Source organism: Cucurbitaria berberidis, assembly GCF_010015615.1.
Source record: "Cucurbitaria berberidis CBS 394.84 unplaced genomic scaffold K460scaffold_2, whole genome shotgun sequence".
Lineage (NCBI taxonomy): Eukaryota > Fungi > Ascomycota > Dothideomycetes > Pleosporales > Cucurbitariaceae > Cucurbitaria > Cucurbitaria berberidis.
The window spans coordinates 1,978,482-2,001,680 of record NW_024468936.1 but is presented as its reverse complement, the minus strand read 5'-3'; the positions used below and the strand labels follow the sequence as shown (position 1 = coordinate 2,001,680).

The window sequence follows — 23,199 nt, the reverse complement described above, 5'->3', positions numbered from 1 at the left end:
TCAGCCCCCACTGGGGGACATATCCGAATGCAACGTAGGTTGCGCATATGATACCCTCATTGGTAGGTTGTTGTGGGTCTGTCAGCATACCCTTCAGCCCCCAAATGTATGGGCAGTTCGCGCACGGCGCGTGCCGCATCATCACGGTGATTTGGACCACTAATAAAGGATTGGAGAAGCCTTGTCAAGCCTTCGTCACCCCAGATGCCCAGCCTGGGCGCGTTTTGCAGGGATCCATAACTTCGAGGTACAAGTCCTGCAAATGAAGGGATCAGCTGAGGCTCGGCGTCGCCTTCCAGTGAGAAGATCAACCTCCCCTTCTAGCCTTATGCATAATCTGCGTCGAGCGAACCCATAGCGGGCAGGCTATCTGACCATCCAAATACCCAATCATGTATAAGAGTTGTCGATTCTTAGGCGCTATTTGTAGGAGACAGGGCAAATGAGACAAGGCAAAGGAGGGGGTGGGCGACGAAGGACGAAGAGTGTTTGGCGAGTGGCTGCCTTCGACAGCCTGATCGGGCCTTTAGAGTCGCAATTGACTGCATGATGACGAAGAAAGCTATCGGTACTTGAAAAGGACGACGGGGGAAAGAGTGGATGGTTCGATGTCGGTGAGATTGAAGGTACAGCGCTAGCGTTGTTCAGCCCCGAAGGGGCGGCCCGGTCCTCGCGCGTCAAGTCGGAACTCGTCGACCTAAACTTAATTTTCATCATAAATCGAAGTTTTAACTAAATATGCGAACTTGTCTAAGTTTGTACCATTTGAAATACTCATTTACTTCTTCTGATCAGCCAACTCCTTCTCAACAGCGTCCGCCATGTCACTAAGAGTGTCAAATTTCCAGTTGAATACCGGGTCCTTGCGGTTTCCCATGACAGCGCCAGGACGATATATCCAACTACTTTTAATGCCAATATCCTTTGCTGGATGATGGTCGTGGAATTGCGACTGGGCAGTCTGCAACACCTCATGCTTTTCTATCCCAAAGTCTTCCTTGACCTGCTTCAGCATATACTCAAAGTTCCTCAAGTCCGGCTTATAGCTCCCAATATCCTCAGCGGTGTAGACAGCGTCGAACTTGAATCCTTCCAGACCATGCGCGTTGCCCGCTTTGAAGGACTCGTTGTCGACGTTTGAGAGGACAACAAGTTTGTACATCGTACTTAATCGCTTCAACGCCTCCACACTATCGGAAAATCCAGGCCAATCGCCGACTGAGTTGCCAAATTTCTTGCTCTCCTCTTTCGTGGGCTCTTCTAGGCCGAGTTCTTTGCAGAGTTTAGGGTGAACGATGCTTAGAACCTCAGAGTACTTCAAGCGTGGATTTTCCCTCTCCACAATCGGTTCTATCTCATGCAGTACTTGCAGAATACGCTTCCCGTCGAAGTCTGGGTCGTCGGATGTTTTGCCGGATTTGCGGAGGGAGGGCTCAAAGGCAGTAAGGGCGCCGCGTTCCCAGTCGATGAGGGTACCGTAGACGTCGAAGGAGAGGAGTTTGAAGTCTGTGAGTTTAGACATCGTGCATGCAGGTGTTTGGTTGTGTATGGGAAGAGAGGTGAATGTGCTGGTCTTGATCGGGTGGTAAGCGGTTTGGTTGTTCGATTAGCGATTGAAGACTATATAGTTGAGTGTGTTGCCGTTGGAGCCCCACTTCATGCCATGACGCAGCGGGGTAAACTACTACGCCCTACGGGCTACATTTGAAAGGATAGTATGCACCTCCCACGAGAAGTGCCATTACAAATCAAAGATGAAGTTCCTGAAAGAGGCATGTGTTTTGTGCATGTACTAAACAAGGTGCTTTCGCATAGCTACAAGATGCGATTTGCTATGTCTTGCATCACTTGGGCATGACTCGCGGGTAGTTTGACGCCCTGCACGCCTCGCAGCTCGCGTCCTTACGAATTTCAAGCCCTCCCTGGCCTACGAGGGCCGCCCAGGGGCTGGAAGTAGCTGAGTCCATCCATTTTCATCGAGTGTGGCAACTCCCCAATCATCGATTCCAACACCTCCTTCGTCAACTTCACAATTTGAGAGCTAGGGTGCCGTTCAAAGCTTGATTGGACGGCTCCTGTACCTTGCGATCAGGCACAATGCTATTTTAGTATCGGATCCTTCACGATGTTCGGAGATGTGACAGTGTCTAAGACAGGACGAATCTGTGATCAATTTGGTCTTTCATGAAAGGAGAAACAGTAATTTTGCCCAAATTACCATATGCTTTAACAGCCCGAACTTGTTGACGCCGCCTGGGTGCGTTGCATTGATCCAAGGCAAGCCATGGGTGCCTGTCTCAGTCCAACATTGACCTACCTTGATGCGTACAGAGTTCACCAAAAGAGATAATCTACGCGAGTTTGGTGCGATTGTACAGTATGCGGCACCGATGTCATGATTCATTTCGGCAATGGATTCTTTGCGCCGCGGTGCAGATCGGAAGCCCGGTGGTTGACGACACAGTAGTACGTCTGCTGCAGAACGAGTATGAGCGTGAGGTGAAGATGCGCACGCGAGAAGACGTTCATGTGCATGTGGCTATCCAGCCCATCCTAAGTCTCGCGTAGATGCCGACTCCCAAGGCCCCATTGCATACCAGCGCATCGAGCCTTGTCGGCTCCTGTGCCAGCTGCTTCGCGACCTGGTCTGTTTGTCTTTCTGAGCGCCTGTAGGTTGCATTGCCGCTACGTGACTTTCTTATACCACCTCGTTTTTGGAGTGCGTCTTGCGCTTCGACGGTATTGCTTGTTTGCTCGAGAGGTAGATCTTCGATGGGTGGTGTTGTAGGGTGTGTACGTGTTATAGCTGATTACGGAACTGTCTATAACAACGCAGACCTACAGAACGTTTTAGTGATTGAATATATAGTGATGGGAATATGCTCACCTTTCCAACATAGAGGAAGCCCGAGGCCTCAAGTAAGTCCCAAGAACGCGTCTCTTATCGTGTCGTCATAATGAAATGGTGGGAAGGTGCGCCTCCAATACAACGTGTGCGCGACAACCGGCTCGGCACACAATTGACAAGAAGTAAGACCGCGGGTAGTGCCCCAATTGCCGACCGATGCGCGGGTGTGAAGGTGGTCGTGGTGGTTTTGGTGTTGCAAGGAGGTTCTGAGCTCTGCCTAACAGGCGGCGCAAATTCCGCGGCGCAAATTCCGCGGCGCAAATTCCGCGGCGCAAATTCCGCGGCACATGTCAATCAACCTACCACCCTTGCTAGCCAGGTCGAATGCTTAGCCACCCTGCACCGCCCATTATCTTCAGCTTGTCTTCCAGAGTTGGTTTTGATCTCCTTCACTCATGACACCGGCGTAGCTTGTAGGACTGCTTGAATAGTACAAGTATTCTCCACATGATCCTACCTACCTTTGTCGCCTGAGCCGCCTTATACCTCTTCCTTCCTCCTCATGCGCCTTTTGCAGCTTCACGACGATGGCAAATTCAGCCTTGCCGAATATCTAGGCAACAACATTCCGCGTTACGCTATTCTTTCGCATACTTGGGGGTCTGACAACGAGGAAGTTACATACCAAAACTTGTTGCATAGTACAGGAAACGATAAGATTGGATTTCGCAAGCTTACATTTTGCGGAAATCAAGCTAAGAAGGATGGCCTGCAGCATTTCTGGGTAGACACGTGCTGCATTGATAAGTCAAGCAGTGCAGAGCTTTCAGAGGCGATCAACTCTATGTTCCGGTGGTATCAGAAGGCAGAGAGATGTTACGTGTACATGGCCGACGTTTCGAGATGCAACGTTGATGGAGATGGTGACTCTTCCCAAAGATGGAAGCCAGCTTTCAGACAGAGCAGGTGGTTTACACGCGGCTGGACCCTTCAGGAACTCATCGCACCCGGATCAACCGAGTTCTTCTGTAGAGAGGAAACATACCTCGGCAACAAACGATCGTTAGAGCAGACCATCCACGAGATTACAGGAATTGCTATTGGAGCTCTTCGGGGGGATCCCTTGTCCCAATATAGTATCGATGAACGACTCTCGTGGGGAGCAAGACGTAAAACGAAACGCGAGGAAGATGAAGCGTACTGTCTATTAGGCATTTTGGGTGTCTATATGTCGCTTATATATGGCGAAGGACAGGAGAACGCGTTTGCTCGGCTTGAAGAACAGACCGCAAAGATTTCCAAAACAAAGGCACGGTTGCTGAGTAAAGATGAAGAGCGGATACTGCTGGCCTCACTAAGATTCGACCAGATTAATGCGCGCCAAATGACTATCGAGAATGCTCATCCTGAGACATGTAATTGGCTATTGAACAGACCCGAGTACCTCGACTGGCTCAATCCAGATGAACTAAGCAAGCATCACGGTTTCCTGTGGATCAAAGGGAAGCCAGGAGCTGGAAAATCTACGTTGATGAAGTTTGCCCATGCTCATGCTCGCAGGACAGCAACAGATGATGTCGTAACTTCATTTTTCTTCAATGCACGAGGTCAGGAAATGGAAAAGTCTACAGTTGGGGCATATCGGTCGCTACTCTTGCAACTCCTCGATCAGCGACCTGGGCTTCAGAAGATCTTCAACTCGCTTGGTGTTTCACCGTCGAGCATTAGTGCTGATTACCAGTGGAGGGTTGATCCACTCAAATTACTGCTAGGACAAGCTATCCAAAGTTCAGAGAAAACCTCCGTCGTTTGCTTTATCGATGCGTTAGACGAATGCGAAGAACGACAAATCCGGGATATGATCTTGTTCTTCGAACGTGTTGGCGAACTCGCAGTTTCGTCTAACAGACGTTTTAAGGTCTGTCTTTCCAGCAGGCACTACCCGCACATCACAATTCGGAAAGGAGTCGAACTAGTTCTTGAAGGGCAAGAGGGGCATAGCCAGGATATTACCAATTACGTGAAGAGTGAACTAAGGATCGGTCGGAGTAAGATTGCTGAGGAGGTTCGAATTGCGCTTCAAGAAAAGGCATCGGGGATTTTCATGTGGGTCGTTCTTGTTGTTGGCATCTTAAATAAAGAGTACGACAGCGGCCGAGTTCATGCCCTTCAGCGAAGACTCCAGGAAATTCCTAGCGACCTACATGACCTGTTTCGCGATATACTAACACGCGACGCACAGAACAGGGACGAGCTAGTACTGTGTATCCAGTGGCTACTCTTTGCAGAGCAGCCGTTGAGTCCAGAGGAATTGTATTTCGCTATCCTTGCCGGAGTAGAACCTAAGTTGGTATCAAGTTGGGACCATGCTGAAATCACAATACATGTTATCAAGAGGTTCATTCTCGATTCCTCGAAAGGGCTTGCCGAGATCACGGCGTCGAAACTTCATACGGTCCAGTTCATCCATGAATCAATAAGAGACTTCCTCTTAAAAGAAAACGGTCTTGGCAAAGTCTGGCCTGATCTCTCAGAAAATTTCCGGGGTCAAAGCCATGAGAAGTTAAAGCAATCTTGCTTCGATTATATGAGCGTGGACATTCGTTGCTCCCTGAAAATCCCGGGGATTCTGCCTAAAGCGTCAACTCAGAAGGCTACAAACCTACGCAAATCAGTTACTAGGTTATTTCCTTTCATGCAGTACGCTGTCCGTAACGTACTACGTCACGCAGACACAGCGGCGGCTTGTAGCATAAGCCAGAGTGAGTTTCTTGATGGCTTCCCGTTGTCCCATTGGATTATGTTAGACAACCTGTTTGAAAATAAGGCCTTAAGCAGGCACTCGGCAGACATGAGTCTCCTTTATCTGTTGGGCGAGCGCAACATGATCAACCTTATTCGAGCGCGCCCATGTGCCCGCTCTTGTCTTGATGTAGGGAATGGAACTTACGGGCCACCGCTGTTTGCAGCCATGGCGACCGGGAGCGTTGGATCTATTGAGGTGTTTGTGAGAAGTTTTGGAGTGATTCAGTACCCTGAAGAGAACGCACAGAAGCTGATTGAGGAATGCTGCCAAAGCAGTATTGGAAGCGACTTCAGATTCTCGAAAGCTAGGACCATCCTGTCGTATTCAGCGGAATTTGGTTTCAAGGCTACAGCAGCCTTTCTGCTTAAGTGTGGCGAAATTGATATTGACTCGAAAGACAAAACCGGACGAACGCCTCTATGGTGGGCTGTGCAGAACGGACACGAGGATGTGGTCAAGCAATTGATTGACACTGGGAAGGTTTCCGTGGACGCAAATGATTCGAACGGACACACTCCGCTGTGGAGGGCGGCAAATCAGAAGCACGCAGCTTTAGTCCAATTACTGCTAGAGACAGGCCAAGCTACCGTTGGTTTAGATGGCAAACTTGGTCAAGAGATACTTTTTTGGGCAGCACAGAACGGACTCGACTCTATAGTCCAGCTATTAGTCAACACTCACAAGGTTGATGTTGACTTGAGAGATGAGGATCAAAGGAGACCGCTAGCATGGGCTGCACGTGGTGGGCACCATGCTGTCGTCAAGGTGTTGCTCCAAACGGGCAAAGTCAATCTTAATGCACAAGACATGTACCATCAAACGCCTTTGTGGTTAGCAATGGATAATGACCACAGCAAGGTAGCCGAGCTATTGCTTAGGACAGGCAAGGTTGACGTCGAAGTGAGGGATTTATTTGGGCATACACCGCTTTATTGGGCGAAGCGGAAAGGGTACAAGACAATAACGACACTGCTGCAGTTTTACGCCAAATCTTCTCATCAGGTTGAACTTTGATGTTCTCCTACCTGGTGGCGCTCGCCATCCTATGGTCGAAATAGCCTCCATTTCAACCCTGCAGCGACAAAGCCTTTACCAACTACGATATATATGAAGCATTGGCCGTAAAGGAAATTGGTATGTGACTCGGAAGACAACTATGGCACTCATACCGAATGAACCCAGGTCATATCACCGGGGGTGGCATAAGGATCAATGACACGACCATAAGTTGATAACTTCCTTCAGAATCCTAGTGTGGACTTAGACTTCAAGAGCAACCACCATGCGGGATATGACCCACCGCCGTGCCGACCAAGCGTGTACGAAGCGAGATATTACGTGAGGGCCATCATACCATGAACGAGATTTGTAAAGACGTGCTAGCAGCCACATACGACTGTCTCGCAATCCACTAAGACGATACCTCAGACGGGCCGATCACGTAGGCAAGATCGATACCCACTTCTAGTATCAGAAGTAGAGCTCTTCGAGTCAGGACTATGAGAAGAAAGATCATGTGCCACTGTACTGTCGTAAACGATTACGATCATTTGCCCTATATCGAGTGTTTTGGACGAATGGTAGTCTAGACCAGATCCACAAAAGATGGCCTTGAGTACATTATCTCTCCGAGTTACATACTAATAGGGGAAAGAGGTTATTCTGCACTTGTACCCACGGCCTAAAGCTTTCCGGGAGTATAGGACTACTCTATGTAGAAAGTAGTCTGTTTAGCTAGTGTTGATTACAGACGAAAGATTTAAATTTACCCTCACTTCATCTTCAGTCTCATTCCTACCTTGTGACCTTCGGAAGTCAGAAACAGTTCAAACTCCCTTGACGCAGTTGTACGCGCATTTACCTCAACACAAGCTCAAGATGTAGCCCTCTGACTTGCCCTCTCGAATTGTTCCTCAAAATGTCTCCAGATGACCTCTCGTGTGCCGTTCCTCCTCATCTCTCTCAACGCAATTTCCGCTCCTTTACTAGGCCCCTCTCCATCCCAATCGATAGAGTACACACCACTTCCTGATTGCCCATCACTTCCAGTGCCACTTATCATCCCCTCGGTAAGCGACACACCATTCGCGCGCCCGTCTTTCGGCTTGTACTGCTCACTCGTCGCGAAAAACACATGCCTCTCTCCACACTCTTCGATTGGGACATAAAACAACCTTCCCAGGAGCCAATACGCCGTTTCCATCACTATAAAAAAAAACAAGCCTCCCCACCCCGATACGTTTTTGTGCAACGAGCTGTGAACAGCGCCTGGGAAATCATGAACGAAGCTTACTGTCGACGCCTGCTGCGCCAGGACTTCCAAGGCCAGTGTGTGCATGCTTGTCAAATGAGGTCGTAAGCTCGTCAAAGGCATGTTCAGGGCTCCGAGGTCGGAAAGGTTGACCTCACCTTCTTTGGTGCCGCCTGCGACGTCGAGCACACGTGCTAGGGATGTCGTTTGGGACGCGATGATGAGGAGGGGAAGGAGCTGCTGAACAATACGCACTCGTGTATAAGTCGACGCTGCGAGGAAGTGGTTGAGGCCCTCAGATGTAACTGTCCTCCATATAAGTTGCCTCTGCATAACTGAAGTAGAACAGTGCTAGTAAAGGCTTACGCTTTCGATCGAAGCTCAACTCCCCGGCGCTCAGCACCACCAAGTTCACCAGTTTTTCCTTATTCTGTACTTCTTCACATGCTCGATCCGTCTCTTTGATCAGGCCCAGGTCCACCTTGACGAATATGTACTCCCCCTGAGGATTCAGTTGACGACATTCGGCTATGACGCGCTCCGCCGAGGCAGGGGTTCGCGCAAACAGGTATATGCGTGGTTCAACTGCATAGCTCACAAAGGTTTTGAGTGTTGATTCGCCAATACCGCTTGTTGCGCCTGCGAACACTGCGACGAGTTGCTTCGGTAGAGCGGTGGGGATCTGCGCATTCGATTTGCGCACATCAGTAAGAGACACCATAATAAAAGATAGTATGATAAGTAAGTTAATTCCTTTAGAAATCGCGGCAGCCTTTCATATTTATATATATCGTGCTGTGGCTTGCGTTGGTGCCTAACACTCACAGGTTTTACTATCTTCCGGACGAGTAGCGGACGAATGCCACTTAAATGAACGGAATCGTGAGTCCTACATCTAAATCAGATACTCAATCTATAATGATTGTCAGAGAGCCTTGAGACGTGATCGCTTTCGCAAGCGCTCGAACGTGAGAAAAACCACGCATCTGAGATCTTGGGAAGCCCAGCTATATAATAAGGCCGGAGCTAAGTACCAGGTACTCGCTCATCTTTGCCACTGGTTTGTCAAGCACTATTGCATACGATTGCATCGCCATTTCCGTGCTAGATGACGACTGACCTCCGTCAGACCAACCTCTTATGCGGGTTTACGTATGATATGTTGAGACCCGTCGCCAGGACTGGACGCCTTAGGTCGCGTTCTAAGTACCAAGACGCCTACTGCACGAGCGGAATCCTCCTCCGCCTGCCCCGCAGAGGACTGCAAAACAGAATTCGCCTTCTACTTTCGGCGATTTCTCCTCCATCGGCTTAGCGTTCGCACCCTCCCTTGTGTTGCTCAGACCGCTCATTATTCCTTGCGGGGCTGTACAGCTGCCAAGCGCTCCAGCAGCGGATCAGATAAGAATTTGCGGAGCGATCGGATTAAACACCCTCCAATCGCACTCTAGTACGACGTGTCTGCAACGACGGCGTGGAGCTTCAGGATGCCAGACGGCTGGTTGTGGGTTGACGCCCGATGTCGGTGTGGGAGTGCGTGGTGGGTAGGCTGGCAATAAGAACCCATAGTGCCGCCACATATGCGGCCTAATCTTATCAGATCATCTGCCTTCCCCCGTTCGCTCCCTCCCACACATCGCATTTTCTCCTTATCAGATTGATTTTTTTCAAGATGAGGCTCCAAGGCATCACGGACACGCTTGGTAACCTGGCGTTATCAAATCCGCATCGTATTCTCATCGTTGGCTGCGCATACGGTGGCATCTCCGCTGTCGTCAATCTCCTCGAGTACTCCCAGGGCAAAGCACGACAAAGCGTCTACCCAGGTCCCGATTTCAAAGGCGCACGGAGTAGGAGAGGGCTTGAAATTACCGTTATCGACGAGCGTGATGGATATTGTGCGTCACCCAGTCCGCCTTCCTCCTAGCGATATACTATTAACCGAGGCGCTACTCCCACGTGACCCCCACCTGTTTCCGTACACCGCTTGAAGTTCTAGTACTGACTGTAGTATCTTGCAGTCCACTCGGTCGGCGCTCCTCTGGCGCATGTTGCTCCAAAATATACCGGCTATATGTGGAGGCGATTCAGCCACTTGAATGAATTGAAGCACCCAAATCTACATTTCAAGCATGGTAGTGTCAAGAATATTAACCCCGAGGACAAGGTAGCCGAGTGGTCTGATCGCAATGGGAAGACGCAGCAACAGCCATATGATTACCTAGTCATGGCTACCGGGCTGAAGAGACACTGGCCCGCTGTACCAAAGTCAGGCAGCTACGAAGAGTACCTGAGAGACGGAAAGGCGTTCATCGAGAAGATCACTGGTGGTGATCCGGCCAAGTATAAGGGGAGGAGAGTGGTGGTCATCGGTGCTGGCGCGGTGGGCGTTGAGTTCGCGGGCGAGATCAAGAACTACTACCCTGAAATCAGCGTCACACTCGTCCACTCACGCGCCGAAGTTTTATCATCCGAGCCGCTCCCATCAGACGTAAAGGAGCGCGCAAAGATTCTTCTGAAAGAGGAAGGCGTTGACCTCATTCTCGGCAGCCGCGCATCCATTGAAAACCTACCAAACGGCCAGTTCACCGTCACACTCGCAAATGGCGAAACCATAACAGCAGACTTTGTCATCGACTCCACGAAGAAAGGGACACCGACCACCCAAGTCTTGCCAGCTGAGTGCCTAAATGAAGATAAAGAAATCATGGTGCACCAGAGCCTTATATTCAAAGATACCATCGCAAACGCATCGAGCCATTTCGGTGTCGGAGATGTAATCGCTTGGTCAGGCATCAAGCGTGCCGGCAGCGCAACAGTCATGGGCCAAACCGCCGCACAGAACGTCTACGCCGCCGTTCTTAACGCTGAACTCTCTCCCTCAGCCGAGCAGTATCCTACAACCGAGCTGCCGGCTTGGGAAGCAGTCATCGGGCTTGCAGTGGGCAAACAATGCCTTACATATGATTCGAACAGTGGCATCAAATACGGTGTCGAGGTCATGAAGGGATATTTTGGAGAGGATCTAGGCTGGGCGGCCAACTTGAAGTACTTGGGTCTGACGGATGTTGTTGAGAAGGTGGATAGCCCGAGGGAGGAGCCTGAGGCAGCGAAGATGGCTGAGGTTGGCATCAAGCCTGTCAGTGCCGCTGCATGAGCATCTCAAAGTTCAAACTATTAGGTCTTGGTATCATGTGAACATTTAATGGCGGTCCGGTGTTTCATATTCCAAGAATGTCAGATGCATTCCTGAGGAAGCTTAGTACCTTGCATAGCGCGCTGTCCAGCCATTGATATCCGCATCGTCCGCGTCACCCCGGCATTCCAGTACTCCCTCCTCGCATTTGAAGGTGGCCATAAAGGAAGTCAGCTTCCTCAAATCGTGCGGCACAGGTCGTCGACAAGCTGAGCGACTGGAATGGCGCCTCCGATGATGTTGAGCACCATACTGCTCTTGCTCACTCCAGTTCTTGCCCAAACCCCTTCGCGCGCTCCTGCTGCTCCTACTCCTACAAATCACGGGCAGACTATATTCCTCCCATTCGCCTCTAAATTTTCCTCGGCCTATACGCCCACCGTCCGCGGCAGCATCAATGGCAAGGCTTTCACCTTTCCAGTGGACACGGGGAGTACAGGCCTTATCATCGGCGCACCGCTCCTGCCCAACGTTAAACTTGACGCCAAGAACGAGGCCAAGTATCAGCGGGGGTGGGAATTCTTGGATAGCAGTTCGCTCCTCTACACAGGCCGCTTTGTGCCTTTGAACGTCACATTCTATGGCAAGACATCAGCACGGCGAGCGGTGACGCAAGTACCGGTACTTGTTGTCCAGTCAGTAGTCAAATGCCCCGGATACAACCCTACCACTGGCAAGGGTGTATGTCCTAAAGGAAAGAGTGTCAAATCGACTGCAAATTTGAGCCACATCACATACATGGGCGTTGGCTTCGGGCGCAATGTTGCCGGCAGCGGTATTGACTTCGGTACACCAGACCACAACCCCTTCCTTAACGTCATCGATATCAACGGCCACAGCACCGCAAGACTACGTACGGGATACACGCTGTCCACCAAGGGCGTGTATCTAGGCTTAACAGAGAAAAATACTATCAATGCAGATTGGGTCAAGCTAGAGAGGGGCGCGACGGAGAACCCGCGCGACTGGGCAGGAGTACGAATGTCTTTCAAGGTCAACGGCGCAGGGGACTTCAAAGGAACAGCACTCGTCGACACCGGAGTCCCGCAAATGTACCTGCAGTCCGCGCCCATAGGCACTCTCCCTAACGTCACCATTCCGAACCCGGCGCCATCGCCTGCCCCCAAGTACACCAGACGCGTCACCAAGGGCACGCATCTCGCATTCGCTTTCCCGAACTTTGAACGCGGTGTTGCAGGCTATGATTTCGCAGTGGGAGATGCGGCATTCCCTAGCCAGCCGAAATACGTGCAGCCAGTCTCTATTGGGTCCGGCCCGTTCGTGAACACAGGGCGGAACTTTTTGTTTGGGTTTACGATTTTGTTTGATGCTGTGGATGGGAGGTTCGGGTTCATTTGCTCGAAATGCAAGGGCGGAAAGGCATTTTTGGACGGTTAGGTCAAGGTTACCTAGGTAACTGAGGCGTACAGTACGTCTGTATCAACTATGCAGATGTACGGGGTGGGGCTTTGATTCATTAAGAATGCTTTGTGTGCGAAATATATATATTTAGTAGCTTAGAAATCAACGTTGTTGAGCGTATAATGCAATTGAGTGTGGGGACGAAGTGTAGCTGCTCAGGTGGCACGAGTGAACTAAGCTCGATTGGGAACCGGTGCGACGCGTTGTTTTGACCTACGTCATCTCAACCCGGAACATCTTTCGAGCGCGATTGACCATCGACTATGCTGACAGAAAGCTTGAGATAAGTTCGCGAAGTTGACAGCAATCTACTTACTCTCAGCCAGGAGGACCTTGTTGTGTCGTTGAGGCGGCCCACTTCCAATTTCCGCACAGTCCTAGGATGGGCGCAGCGAAGCCGTAAGGCAGATGCTGCCCAAACTTGAAGACGGGACGGGCGCTCGTTCCTTTGTGAGAATTACACTCTCCAACCCTCAAAAGTCATTTTGACGAGCCTTATCCTGTCAACTGCATGCATTGCTGCATTTGACCACCTACTCAATAGGCTGAAATCAACAGCATGTAGGTTCATATGGTGAAATATATATCAATCATCTTGACAGAGATCTAGGAGCAGATCTTCTGCTTATCTCAATCTCGTCGACTCTTTTCGATGCTTTTCAAGAGCCCAACAAGTTCGACCCGCTCGTTCCCCCTATTTCGGGCGTGCATGCTCGTCTGCATGATGGCCATTGCGGTTGCGCGAAGTGATGACTCTGAGTGCAAGCTTACAAATATCCCAATTTTCGGTAGTACATCACTCAAAAGCCTCCCCTCTAAGCGTGAGATATCAGCCCATCAGAAATTCACAAAGACAGTTACCAGCCTTCGAGCGCTCGAGTAAGACGATATCGACTCCGAACCACGCTATCAATCATCGAGATGAGTTCCACAGAAGATGAATCGGCAGGCCACGCATCCCCCGAGGAGGAGATGGCCGAGAGAATAATCAATATGAAAGATGCTTGCCTACGTACGCATGCCCGTTTTCTACGTTAATCCCACACTTACACTACTACAGGACAGGCGAAAGTAGTCACCGGACTGCAAGGCCGTACTCTTGCCATCACCCTGCGCAAGACAACGGAAGGCGAATGGTATGCGGCGCTGAAGGATACCGGCGCCAACAAGTACCTCAAGCTATGGATGAATCGCAACAAAACATTTCCAACACAGATCGAAGCGCTCCAGGCATACTTCGTGTTTGTTAAGAAGATGAAGACGGACTGTCGGCTGTTTCCAATGTCACCGCGGACGAACAAAACCAAGTGATAGTTGAGTTGAACAAGCCAGGTTCACGGCTGTGAATAAACTCGAAATGCTATCGACGCGATAGTGAGGGAGCATATTCCCCCCGACAAGAGCATGAATATGCTAGTGTGAGGTGTGGTTGAGACGAGGCAGTATCCTTGGGGAATGAAAGGTTGTGTGGGATTTCGAATAACATTAACCCAGTTTGATGTACGGGAGAATGGAGAAGGAAGCAACCACAGCATTCGAATACGTTGAATTTATCGAGGGGAAGAAGGGAGATTTCTCGAAGTCTGCCTTTGTATCATAGTTCAAATTCCGGCCAGAAGCGTGTCGTGCTAATAATAACGGCGAACTCAAAAGTCACACAAGGTCGTTCAGTCATTGTGGGTTTGCAATGCGGCGTCACCTTACGAATTTATCTATTGATTAATCTTCTACAATAAAACTTCGTTTATCCGCTTTGCGGCGCAGAAACGTCTCGTACAGCCCACCTCCGTGCATGATTCACTGTGCGCATGTTCTACACCATGCTTCTCGAGTTCATTTTTAGTCAATAATGTCGCTGCACCGCACACACTACACGAGAATTCCAAAACAGCGGCTGCTGCTTTATTGAGATCGCCTGGTTTCGGTTGAGCGCAAGGGTCATGCCAACGTATTTGCGTGGTAGATGGAATGAAATAGTCGTCAACCAACGAGGTGGCCTCCACCGGAGACTTAGACGTCGATATTGCTTGGTCAGATGTCGCCGAACTGTTAGAATTGAACTGGAACAGCGTGTGTACTTGAGGAGATGTTGCGTTCCCGGTGATCGTAAGGCTCGAAGCGGGTGACGCGATCGTACTTGATGTTGACTCTTGAGGAAGTGTGCTTGCCCTCGTAGCCTCGGCGCTCATATCAAGGGCCATGCTTGGAAAGGGTTGGGGGTCCAACAATGCCACAACAAGCTCTTGGTCAAACTTATACTCTGGACAATCAACGACTTTGCGCATGGAGATAACCCAAACGATCTCGTTCTTCTCGTTGGTATTTAGCATCTTCATCTTTGCTACCCTAGTCATGGTATCGAGGAAGTGCTTGCTGACGACGGTAAAGTACGCTCGTTGAAACACTTGTTGAGCATCTCCTGGGATCATTGATTGCATGTTCAGCATGAAATCGCCCGTCTTCCGTGTGCATGACATCACCTGCTCATAGCTCTGCGTTTCCGAGATTGGGAAAATCCCGTTGGCCCAAGTATGAGGGACACCATCGACGTGTCTAATGTATCGCCCGCGAATCTTAAGAACTAGGGCTTCCATAACTTCGGAGAGAAGAGGCTGTTCGAATGTTCGTGCTGCGGAGACATACGGTTGAACACCGCTGTAACCTTTGCTTTCAGGATCCGCTCCACGCTCTAAAAGCATCTGTAAACGTGCCACAAGATCGACAGCTGGACACTGCTTGATGCACTTTTCCAACGGTGTTGCTCCATTGATATCTGCGAGGTTTGGATCCACGCCCTTTTGCAGGAGTACTTCAAGGTCACGCAATGTGTCGACCGGATGCCGCTTTGCCTCCGAACACGACCCAAGGAGTTCGTGGAGAAGACTGGAGCCATTACTGTGTGGACATATAGCAAAGCTATCAATGAGAAGTCGAGCGATGCTTGGTGTGGAATGCCATATAACTTGATGCTCGAATGTTGTGCTCGATAGCGATCTGCACGGATAGCCGTCGAACTGGGCCTGTGAATTTGCGCCTTTGCTCACGAAGATTCGAAAACAGTCCAGCTCTGTCTCGGTAAGTCCCATAGTCCAGTATGGCACACCTTGCCATGGTCTTATGAATACCTCGAATGGAGACTGTGTGGCACCTTCCACTAGAGCTACATGAGTGTTTGCACCGGCATCTAAGAGCATTTTCAGAATTTGATGGCATCTTTCCTTGGCTGTCTGATTGAGGTAGTTGGTCGCACGATATTCCAAGCACAGTTGTAGCGCAGTATGGGATCCCGTGCTCATAGGCGATGGCCCTGCATCTTCAATGTCGGCACCCCGAGTAAGAAGTATACGAACAACTTCCGGCACGTTCCAGAATACTGCTTGTAGAAGAGGTTTCCAAGACGTTCCGGGTACCCCATTCACATTTGACCGACCTGGGACAAGCAGCGCCTGTACTGTATACGGTCTTCCGTTCTTGATCGCATTATGGAGGGCAAGGTCCGTACCAAGAGGATGTTTAGAGCCGGTCGCCCCGTGCGATAGCAGCACCCAAATGATCGGTCCACAAGGCATTCCACACGCGATGTCTAGCAATTTCTGATCAGAATGCTGGAGGATAACCATCTGACTGAGTGCTGGATGCCCAAAAAAGCGACTATTTGGCGAGTCGAACGGCAGGCCGATGGGGTCGTTTACATGGTTCACATTCTCGACGATCAGCTTCTCTAGTTTTTCGGAATCCTTATCTAAGATGGCACTGAGCATGTCTAGAACGATTCCTGATGCCCTTGTTCGAGCTTCAGACCAAGGGTCAAACGATGGCTGGAGACTATTGCTTAGTTAGCTCGCAGATCATAAGTTGTTATGGTAAGGGGTGATAGCGTACTCTCTAGCTCGGCCGAGCAAGCTCATGAATGTCGGCTCAGCGTCCGTATCAGCGTTTTCAACGATTTGCCATCTCTGGGGCTTCTCACACACCGTGGAAGGGATGGTGTCAATCGATGTCGGATCAACTGTCGCGCTCGACTCCCGGTTAGGCACATCGCTTTCCCCATGACTGGACCGGCTCCTCTCCCTCACTTCGTTACTGTCCTTTGTTATCTTCCGAGGCTTGTGTCTCATGAAGCCCCATTCTTTCAGCTTCATACGATAAGCTCTTGTGCTATTTGATCGTGAGCCAATTAAAGGTCAATGCCTACAGCACTGCATGTACTTACGAAGCCCTGAACTTATACTTGCGTTCCATCAACTCCTTCACCTCCTCCAGCGACTTCTTTTGGTTGAACGACAGCTCCTTAATCTCCTCTTGTACTGCATTCCAGTCTTTCGTCATAATGGAACTGTATCGACGATTACCCAGTTCCCAGTGAACGTGAATTTGCACATTCAATATCTAGCGTAGATCAGAACCGGGAAGCGGAGGGCCGCTTTGTCCTACCACGCTCAAACTAGCATATGGAGGACAATAATGCCTATTAGTATGTGCAGAAAGATTCGCGATATCAAAGTAGTTCTATGTAACAATTATAGTAGCTGGAGGGGCGTGGGGCTCATCGTGGTCTTGTGTGGAAGGCCGGGGCTGAGGTGTGCAAAATCGAACAGGGGCCTCGATATTACGAAAGTGCAAATCTGGGACTAAGCTATCTTAGGGTTAGCGCAGTGCAACACTCGAACGAGTGCATTTCCTGACATCACCGCTCCAGGTCATTGGTTGATTTCCACCTGATGCACAATCAGTTTGTTCCTAGCCTACTAGCCTAGTAGGCTAACTAGCTTGTGGTCTTAGCTGGAGGTGCAGCAAGCACCTGGCTCTATATTACATTTGCTAGGCAGCACGTACGTGGACCATCATTTCATTACATACATGCTCATATTGCTGATCCAAACTCCATACCGGCCAAATGAAAAGGATAACCTCTCAACGATATCCTGCTCAATCGGTCCTCAGCCCAAAGGCGCTCTTATAGCGTTCACGGCATTCAATCAGTACCCCGAAAATGGCCTAATGATTATGTCGACACAGAAAGAGGATGCTGTGGAACATTATCCGCTCAAACTGGCATACGAGAGCAAGTAGAGCTATACTGCATATTCTATGTGTCTCTTAGTATGATCAACACCCTGAAATATCTAAAGACGTAAAGATCTGAAGATGTCTTCACTATGGGAGAGAGGAAAGGTTGTAAAGCTGATCGAGCTCTGCGAATCGTAGTCGCAATGTTGCACCAACGGACTATAGAGACTAACGGGGATTAGCCAAGTTGAGCTAAAAGCTTAAAGTGCTATACAGAGCTAATATAGAGATAAACAATATCAAGAGTAGGATGATGCTATTGGGTAGACCACCCCACACGTAGTTAATGGTAAAAATTTACAAAATATGTAATAGAAAGAGGACTCATGAAGGTGAACCGAGTAGTATAAGTAAGAATCTAGTTTTATTCTCGTGAGAGACGGTATCAGTACCTGCATTGTAGTAGGTGTACAAAGACGCTATATAACCCATTCCCCGTCGAATGACTTCCAACCATCCTCCATTCCAGATTTGCATGCCCCAGCTGGAAACCAAGCCTTAGCTGCCTCGTGCCCGACCTTAGTCCTCCACTCTCTCATCATCGTAGGCAGCAGGTTGTTAAAAGTGTTCATGGTAGGCTCGTTAATAGCTTCATGATGAGAAGTAAGTTCCCATGCGTCGAGAATATTACGCGGAGCCCATCCCATTGGCTTTTTATGGACATCGCGGTGATACGTATAGCAGCCGACTTGGACAATTTGGTAGTTCCAGAGTGCGCCATTCAAAGCCTTGTTGCAGTAGTACAGACGATAGCCCTCGGCGCGTTGGACGAGAGGAATTCCAGCTATGAAGGGCGGTGGGGGATGCAAGAAGGATCCCGATCGAAAAGTGGTGTCGCTATGAATGGCTTTTTCGAGGCCACGAGCCGGTTGGTACTGCAGGGCGATGTGCAGAGCGGATAAATGAGGCGCTTTGAGAAGTAGCGCAGTGGCAAACGCCTGCATCCCGTCTTCGCCCCAGAAGGTAGACCCAGGCGCCAAGTTTCCCACGTTGGCGTTGTTGCAATCGAAGAGAATAATAACGTAACGTAGGTGAGCCATTGCTTCGTCATCTTTCTTTGAGTGCATAGTTAATTCAGGATTTAGCTTAACCAATCTGGATAGAGATTCTATGTAGGCGGGGCGGGATTGAACATATACAGCAGCTGACAAGTTCCTGTGGGACAGGGCTTCTAGGTATTCGTCATGTAGGCGAGTATGCGTAAGTAGGACACTTGGCTGAGGCGCATTCTCTATTTCGAGGTTAAAGGTTACGGAAAAATGTGCAGGTGGATGGGTGTGAGTCCACCCCCAGGAAATAGTGAAGGATTGATGAAGGTAAGCGTAGATTTTGTCTCGAAGCTCGCGCGGAATAGTCAAGAGCCGAGGGACAACCGAAGTTGCATGAGGGTCGTTGACGGCGGCGGTCTCGTTCCCAGCTATTTCGTCGACGGCAATTTCGTTATCGGCCATTTTGTTGAGGAGTTGAGGAGTTGAGGAGTTGAGGAGTTGAGGAGTTGAGGAGTTGAGGAGTTGAGGAGTTGAATAAAGAATAAAGAATATTAAATATAATAACTGAGCGGTGACTCAGCGGAGTCAAGTGGCATGAAGGTCGAAAGTGTCACATTGTAGGGTTCTTCGAATGCGCCGCGCGCATACTAGCGGTCCACTCGATCTAAGTGACACATAGCCTTCACAACTGGAGGCTTTGGTCATCAAAGAAGCCGATGTTTTAGTCGAAGCGTTGCCGTTTGTCACAGATGGGCGGCTGACGCATGTCCTTCGGTAAGCAAGCGTGTAGCCTTGAGCGCCATAGCTTGGAGGATATCGAAAAAAAAACCATATGCGGCAAGGTGTGTGATTTAAGAGTCGAGGAAATGCAGGTTGAGTGAGTGTGTAATTCAGGTCGTTGACCAATCAGCATCCTTGTTCCGATGTAGAGGTTGGCTATTGACACACATCAAGTCGGCCAAGCACTGATGTCAGGAGCTTGAGTAGTCACTAGACACGTTACTGGGAGTCCAAATGGCAGCTGCGCTTTGCGAAGTTCAAAAAACCCGGGGCACATAAGCGGGAGCGTAGGGCTGATGCGCAGGGCTTCTGCCACCGCATGGAGCTAGCTCTGGGATATAGGTATGTTTCACGTAATTATCCCTGGGACCGACTGCCAGAGAGGATGAAGACTATTTAGCGCTCGTGGTCACTAAAGTCTATCGGACGACTCCTACTTCGACTCCGACTGCGGCTCCTTGTACTCTGCGGACTGCGTCGCCCATGACTCCGGCTCCCTTGTTTGTCTCTGCTGTCGTTACTCCGGCTCCTTTGGCGGTCTCTGCTGTCGTAGCTTCGACTCCTGCTTCGACTCCGGCTATCGTAACTTCTGCTCCTACTCCTACTTCTGCTTCTGCTATCATAGCTCCTACTTCTATAGCTCCTTACGCTCCCCTCACTTTGCTTGTCCATTTCCTCATCCAGCGCATCCACCTCGCCATCCAACGGACTTTCTCTCGGGTCCAGCATGTCCAGGTCTTCAAGATTTGCTCTCGAAGGCAGTTTCCACAGACTCGTCGCGCAGATGCGGTCTTTGGAAAGGAGGTCATCGATGAACTGATCCACGTGCGTCAGGGTAAAGGCGTCCTTGAGTCGGCGTTTGATTTTGCGGTAGTCGGTGAGGAGCGGCTCGAGGGTCTTGTAGATTTCGACAGGCTCCCAAGCAAGCCGGATATAGAACGCAGCCAGACAGCGCAGGTACTTGAAGTCGCCCAGCTTGCCTGCTGCATTGAGATCTTGCTCCTTCTTCCCGGCATCTCCCTCTTCGCTCCCCGCATGCCCATTCTCTTCCTTCTTGACCTCGCCATCGCCATTCTGCCCCGCCTCCTCCTCTTCATCTTCATCCCCCCGGAAGTTCAGATACTCCAAGATGATGCTCTTATCCGGCACGAGCTGCAATAGCTTGAACGCCAGGCAAAGAAACGGTGTCGGCTTGCCCATGATGCCCGTGGTGCCACCAATAAACTTCAGATCCGCTGCGCGATCGCATAGTGTCGCAGCGTTCAGGCCGAAGCACTGCTCTTTCCAGTAGTACGACTCAGTGATTCGGTCCCGCACGCCCTTTTCGAAGAGCAGAGCGGGGTTCTGGCCGCGGATGAGGGCGCCGCTGTAGCCACGGTCATCGAGAAGGGCGCCTGCGTCTGCGCGGTCGAACTGGGGCTTGGACATGGCGTGTAGGTGTCTGTGTATTGGCACTTTTGCATATATCGACCTCTTGTAGCAGATCTCGGCCTCAGGGTGACTGCATAGGAAGGGCTGGTGATGAGGTCGCGATGAAGCTTGCGGCGAGACTCGCGACAAATTGTGACCGGGGTGGCTTATCGATAGTTGCTCGTCCGACCAGCATCAACACTGCAGCCCTATGAGCGTCTAGGCCCACATGGCACGTCAACCATGTCACGACATGCGCTTGCCTGCACGAGCTCGTGTCTACCTGCCTCATGAACCCTCTTTCACGTCTATAGCGTTTTATATCGATACCCCTTTACCTTCTTCACTATGGGCAGACTATTGCTTTCCTCGGGCCAGGTCTCTGTTATTCTCTCTGCGGTCATAGGTAGGTAAACGTCTGTCAGTGCCACACTCTTTTGTTTACAGGTACTGACAAGACGCTAGTCTTTCTTTTCACTCTTGCGCTCTTCCTCTCCGGATATGTCCTGCAACAGCGATACGTACAAAATCTACAAGCCGTCATAAAACCGCGTTTGCCAAAGCCATTACAACCGGAAAAACCAATCGAACCGCCAAAACTAGACATGAAATGGGCACGACCGATGGGCGGGCGGCCAGAAGTGGATGAGACGTATTCTCAGTACATTGCAGGGCAGACAATGGATTGGAGTCGCTTGGGCTACGTGCAAGTAGTCAGGGAACATGTGGAGCTGTGCAGCGCAGTCATGTTGCTGTCCGACCTGGCCAGGATGAAGAGCCCCGCAAAGAGGATTCTGATGTTCCCAAAATTGTGGCTGGCCATTGCCGAGGACGGCGAGTATAGCCCAGAGATGGCGACGACGCGACGACTGTTGAGGGCGGCAGCGAGGCGATATGGAGTCACGTTGATTCCCATGGAGCCCATAGTGGAAGGCGCGGATGGTGAGGCTCCCCCCGCCAAGAGAGATGGTTCACAGCTAATGGCATCAGACACACTACCGTCATCCTACTCACTTGCCAGCCTGTATTCTCTCGTTGACTTTGAGCGGATCATGTACCTGCAAGGACCAGGCGTGCTGCTCGATGCATCAGCGCTGGACTCGCTCCTTGCTTTCTCCAAATCAGAGCCCATGGCGGCGTATCCAGCAACGCCAGAGCGGAGAGACCTGTCAACATCACTGCTCATGATTCACCCCTCACAACAGAGCTTTTCGCAGCTGAAGGCGCTACGAGCGTCGAAGCCCACAAGCGATCTAGATTTACTGCGGAGCACATTTTCTGCGCCGGAGTCGCTCATGTCAGAATGGTCGCTCTCCATGGGAAACGTCGTGTACGAAGCGCAAGATCTCCGCCTTGCAGTGGATGACTTCAACGCCACCGCGTTCGAGCAGGCCACGACATTTGTTCGCTTATCCGACCCTGCAATGCCAGGGCCAGAGTACGACATGCCATTCCCAGACCGAGTACGACTGCGGCCACAGAACCTGCAGGCAGAAGAGGCATGGAGCAAGCTGTACGAGAGATTTCGCCAGCAGCGCATGGAAGTGTGTGGGCTGGACCTCGAGGTCTACGAGGCGCCAGTGCTGTCAGATGGCGCTGATGCAATGCGCGCGGTTTCTGGGGAGCTGTGAAACGGGGCCAGAGGTTGTTTATTCTGGAGTCTTATAACCTTTCTGTTTATGATTTCTGTTTATTTGTTTATGACTTGGGACGCAGAGATGATGAGCCTCTTTCTGGCGTCTTTGTGATATAGGGCAGCGTTTTGTATTATAGTGTCTAGACGGGAGTGGGAGCACGGAAGAGAGACTGCGGGGTAGGTAGGCAGGCGGGCGAGAAGGGTTCATTTTGGCGCACAGCAGGCTGGGAATAGCACCGGGCGCCCTTGGACTCGGGACAGACAGGCCAGGCGGCCAGGTCTCTTGTGATGCTGCGACTGGGATAGCTTGTAGTAGTGGTGGTGGTGGTGTTGGTCTTGGACACACATGCCCATGACGCAACCACGGCGGCTGCAGTACACGGCGGGGGGCCATGGATGATGCATGGCCTGAGGAGGAACAAGACGCGCTGCTAGTATAGTAGTAGTAGACGTGCTCTGTTGCTGTACATAGGAATAGAAACAGAGAGGAAGCATGCTGCCGCAATTGCTGGTGCAGCGGGCCAACACGAAACAGGGTTTCTGGTTCCTTTGAGCAGCCCAGGCCGTTGAGTCGCCCTTCTATCTAGTTCGCAGCTCCCAGGCGCAGCTCCCCCGCGAGCCTCAACCACCCGCCTGCACCCATCGACTGAGCGCCAACCTCCCCCCTCACTCGCCGTCGTCGTCGCCCGCCGCGCCCACGCCGCACACACTCCCTCATCTCTATCCTATGCCCTGCGCATCCACCCCCTCCGCCTCAATTGCTGCTGCCCGCCCCGCCTAGCTCTCCATTG

At 50.7% G+C, this 23,199-nt stretch overlaps 12 protein-coding genes across 12 annotated transcripts; 6 read left to right on the top strand and 6 right to left on the bottom strand.

The window, feature by feature from the left end:
* Positions 1-340: 340 nt before the first annotated feature.
* On the bottom strand, positions 341-1,663 carry K460DRAFT_363696 (HAD-like protein). The gene has a single exon (XM_040932867.1). It carries the CDS (start codon positions 1,520-1,522, stop codon positions 779-781), a length of 744 nt encoding a protein of 247 aa, XP_040790196.1. The 5' UTR covers positions 1,523-1,663; the 3' UTR covers positions 341-778.
* Positions 1,664-1,896: 233 nt separating this feature from the next.
* K460DRAFT_363695 (uncharacterized protein) lies at positions 1,897-2,768 on the bottom strand. Its single transcript, XM_040932866.1, has one exon. The coding sequence runs from the start codon at positions 2,402-2,404 to the stop codon at positions 2,183-2,185; it is 222 nt and encodes a 73-aa protein (XP_040790195.1). The 5' UTR covers positions 2,405-2,768; the 3' UTR covers positions 1,897-2,182.
* A 642-nt stretch (positions 2,769-3,410) lies between these two features.
* Positions 3,411-4,133, top strand: K460DRAFT_246459 (HET-domain-containing protein; the record flags this gene model as incomplete). Its single annotated transcript, XM_040927348.1, has 1 exon — positions 3,411-4,133. A coding segment is annotated over one exon (723 nt), but the record flags the coding sequence as incomplete, so codon positions are not given.
* A 1,959-nt stretch (positions 4,134-6,092) lies between these two features.
* On the top strand, positions 6,093-6,527 carry K460DRAFT_244802 (ankyrin; the record flags this gene model as incomplete). The annotated part of the gene is made up of 1 exon (XM_040927341.1): positions 6,093-6,527. A coding segment is annotated over one exon (435 nt), but the record flags the coding sequence as incomplete, so codon positions are not given.
* A 1,000-nt stretch (positions 6,528-7,527) lies between these two features.
* Positions 7,528-8,626, bottom strand: K460DRAFT_414341 (uncharacterized protein; the record flags this gene model as incomplete). The annotated part of the gene is made up of 2 exons (XM_040937666.1): positions 7,528-8,210; positions 8,272-8,626. The coding sequence occupies 2 exons, from the start codon at positions 8,624-8,626 to the stop codon at positions 7,528-7,530; spliced, it is 1,038 nt and encodes a 345-aa protein (XP_040790192.1).
* Positions 8,627-9,536: 910 nt separating this feature from the next.
* Positions 9,537-11,125, top strand: K460DRAFT_307020 (FAD/NAD(P)-binding domain-containing protein). Its single transcript, XM_040930052.1, has 2 exons — positions 9,537-9,803; positions 9,927-11,125. The coding sequence occupies exons 1-2, from the start codon at positions 9,578-9,580 to the stop codon at positions 11,060-11,062; spliced, it is 1,362 nt and encodes a 453-aa protein (XP_040790191.1). The 5' UTR covers positions 9,537-9,577; the 3' UTR covers positions 11,063-11,125.
* A 291-nt stretch (positions 11,126-11,416) lies between these two features.
* On the top strand, positions 11,417-12,454 carry K460DRAFT_259778 (uncharacterized protein; the record flags this gene model as incomplete). The annotated part of the gene is made up of 1 exon (XM_040927454.1): positions 11,417-12,454. A coding segment is annotated over one exon (1,038 nt), but the record flags the coding sequence as incomplete, so codon positions are not given.
* An 813-nt stretch (positions 12,455-13,267) lies between these two features.
* Positions 13,268-14,180, top strand: K460DRAFT_62099 (uncharacterized protein). The gene is made up of 2 exons (XM_040938567.1): positions 13,268-13,535; positions 13,584-14,180. Exons 1-2 carry the CDS (start codon positions 13,445-13,447, stop codon positions 13,832-13,834), a joined length of 342 nt encoding a protein of 113 aa, XP_040790189.1. The 5' UTR covers positions 13,268-13,444; the 3' UTR covers positions 13,835-14,180.
* Positions 14,181-14,219: 39 nt separating this feature from the next.
* Positions 14,220-17,089, bottom strand: K460DRAFT_332821 (ankyrin). Its single transcript, XM_040930856.1, has 3 exons — positions 16,737-17,089; positions 16,406-16,681; positions 14,220-16,348 (listed from the first exon to the last, which is right to left on the bottom strand). The coding sequence occupies exons 1-3, from the start codon at positions 16,850-16,852 to the stop codon at positions 14,251-14,253; spliced, it is 2,490 nt and encodes an 829-aa protein (XP_040790188.1). The 5' UTR covers positions 16,853-17,089; the 3' UTR covers positions 14,220-14,250.
* A 923-nt stretch (positions 17,090-18,012) lies between these two features.
* Positions 18,013-19,044, bottom strand: K460DRAFT_402959 (uncharacterized protein; the record flags this gene model as incomplete). The annotated part of the gene is made up of 1 exon (XM_040936577.1): positions 18,013-19,044. One exon carries the CDS (start codon positions 19,042-19,044, stop codon positions 18,013-18,015), a length of 1,032 nt encoding a protein of 343 aa, XP_040790187.1.
* Positions 19,045-19,781: 737 nt separating this feature from the next.
* K460DRAFT_414335 (pre-mRNA-splicing factor 38A) lies at positions 19,782-20,882 on the bottom strand (the record flags this gene model as incomplete). The annotated part of the gene is made up of 2 exons (XM_040937665.1): positions 20,022-20,882; positions 19,782-19,963 (listed from the first exon to the last, which is right to left on the bottom strand). Exons 1-2 carry the CDS (start codon positions 20,788-20,790, stop codon positions 19,782-19,784), a joined length of 951 nt encoding a protein of 316 aa, XP_040790186.1. The 5' UTR covers positions 20,791-20,882.
* Positions 20,883-21,120: 238 nt separating this feature from the next.
* Positions 21,121-22,403, top strand: K460DRAFT_402957 (glycosyltransferase family 8 protein; the record flags this gene model as incomplete). The annotated part of the gene is made up of 3 exons (XM_040936576.1): positions 21,121-21,178; positions 21,238-21,714; positions 21,763-22,403. 3 exons carry the CDS (start codon positions 21,121-21,123, stop codon positions 22,401-22,403), a joined length of 1,176 nt encoding a protein of 391 aa, XP_040790185.1.
* Positions 22,404-23,199: the final 796 nt, after the last annotated feature.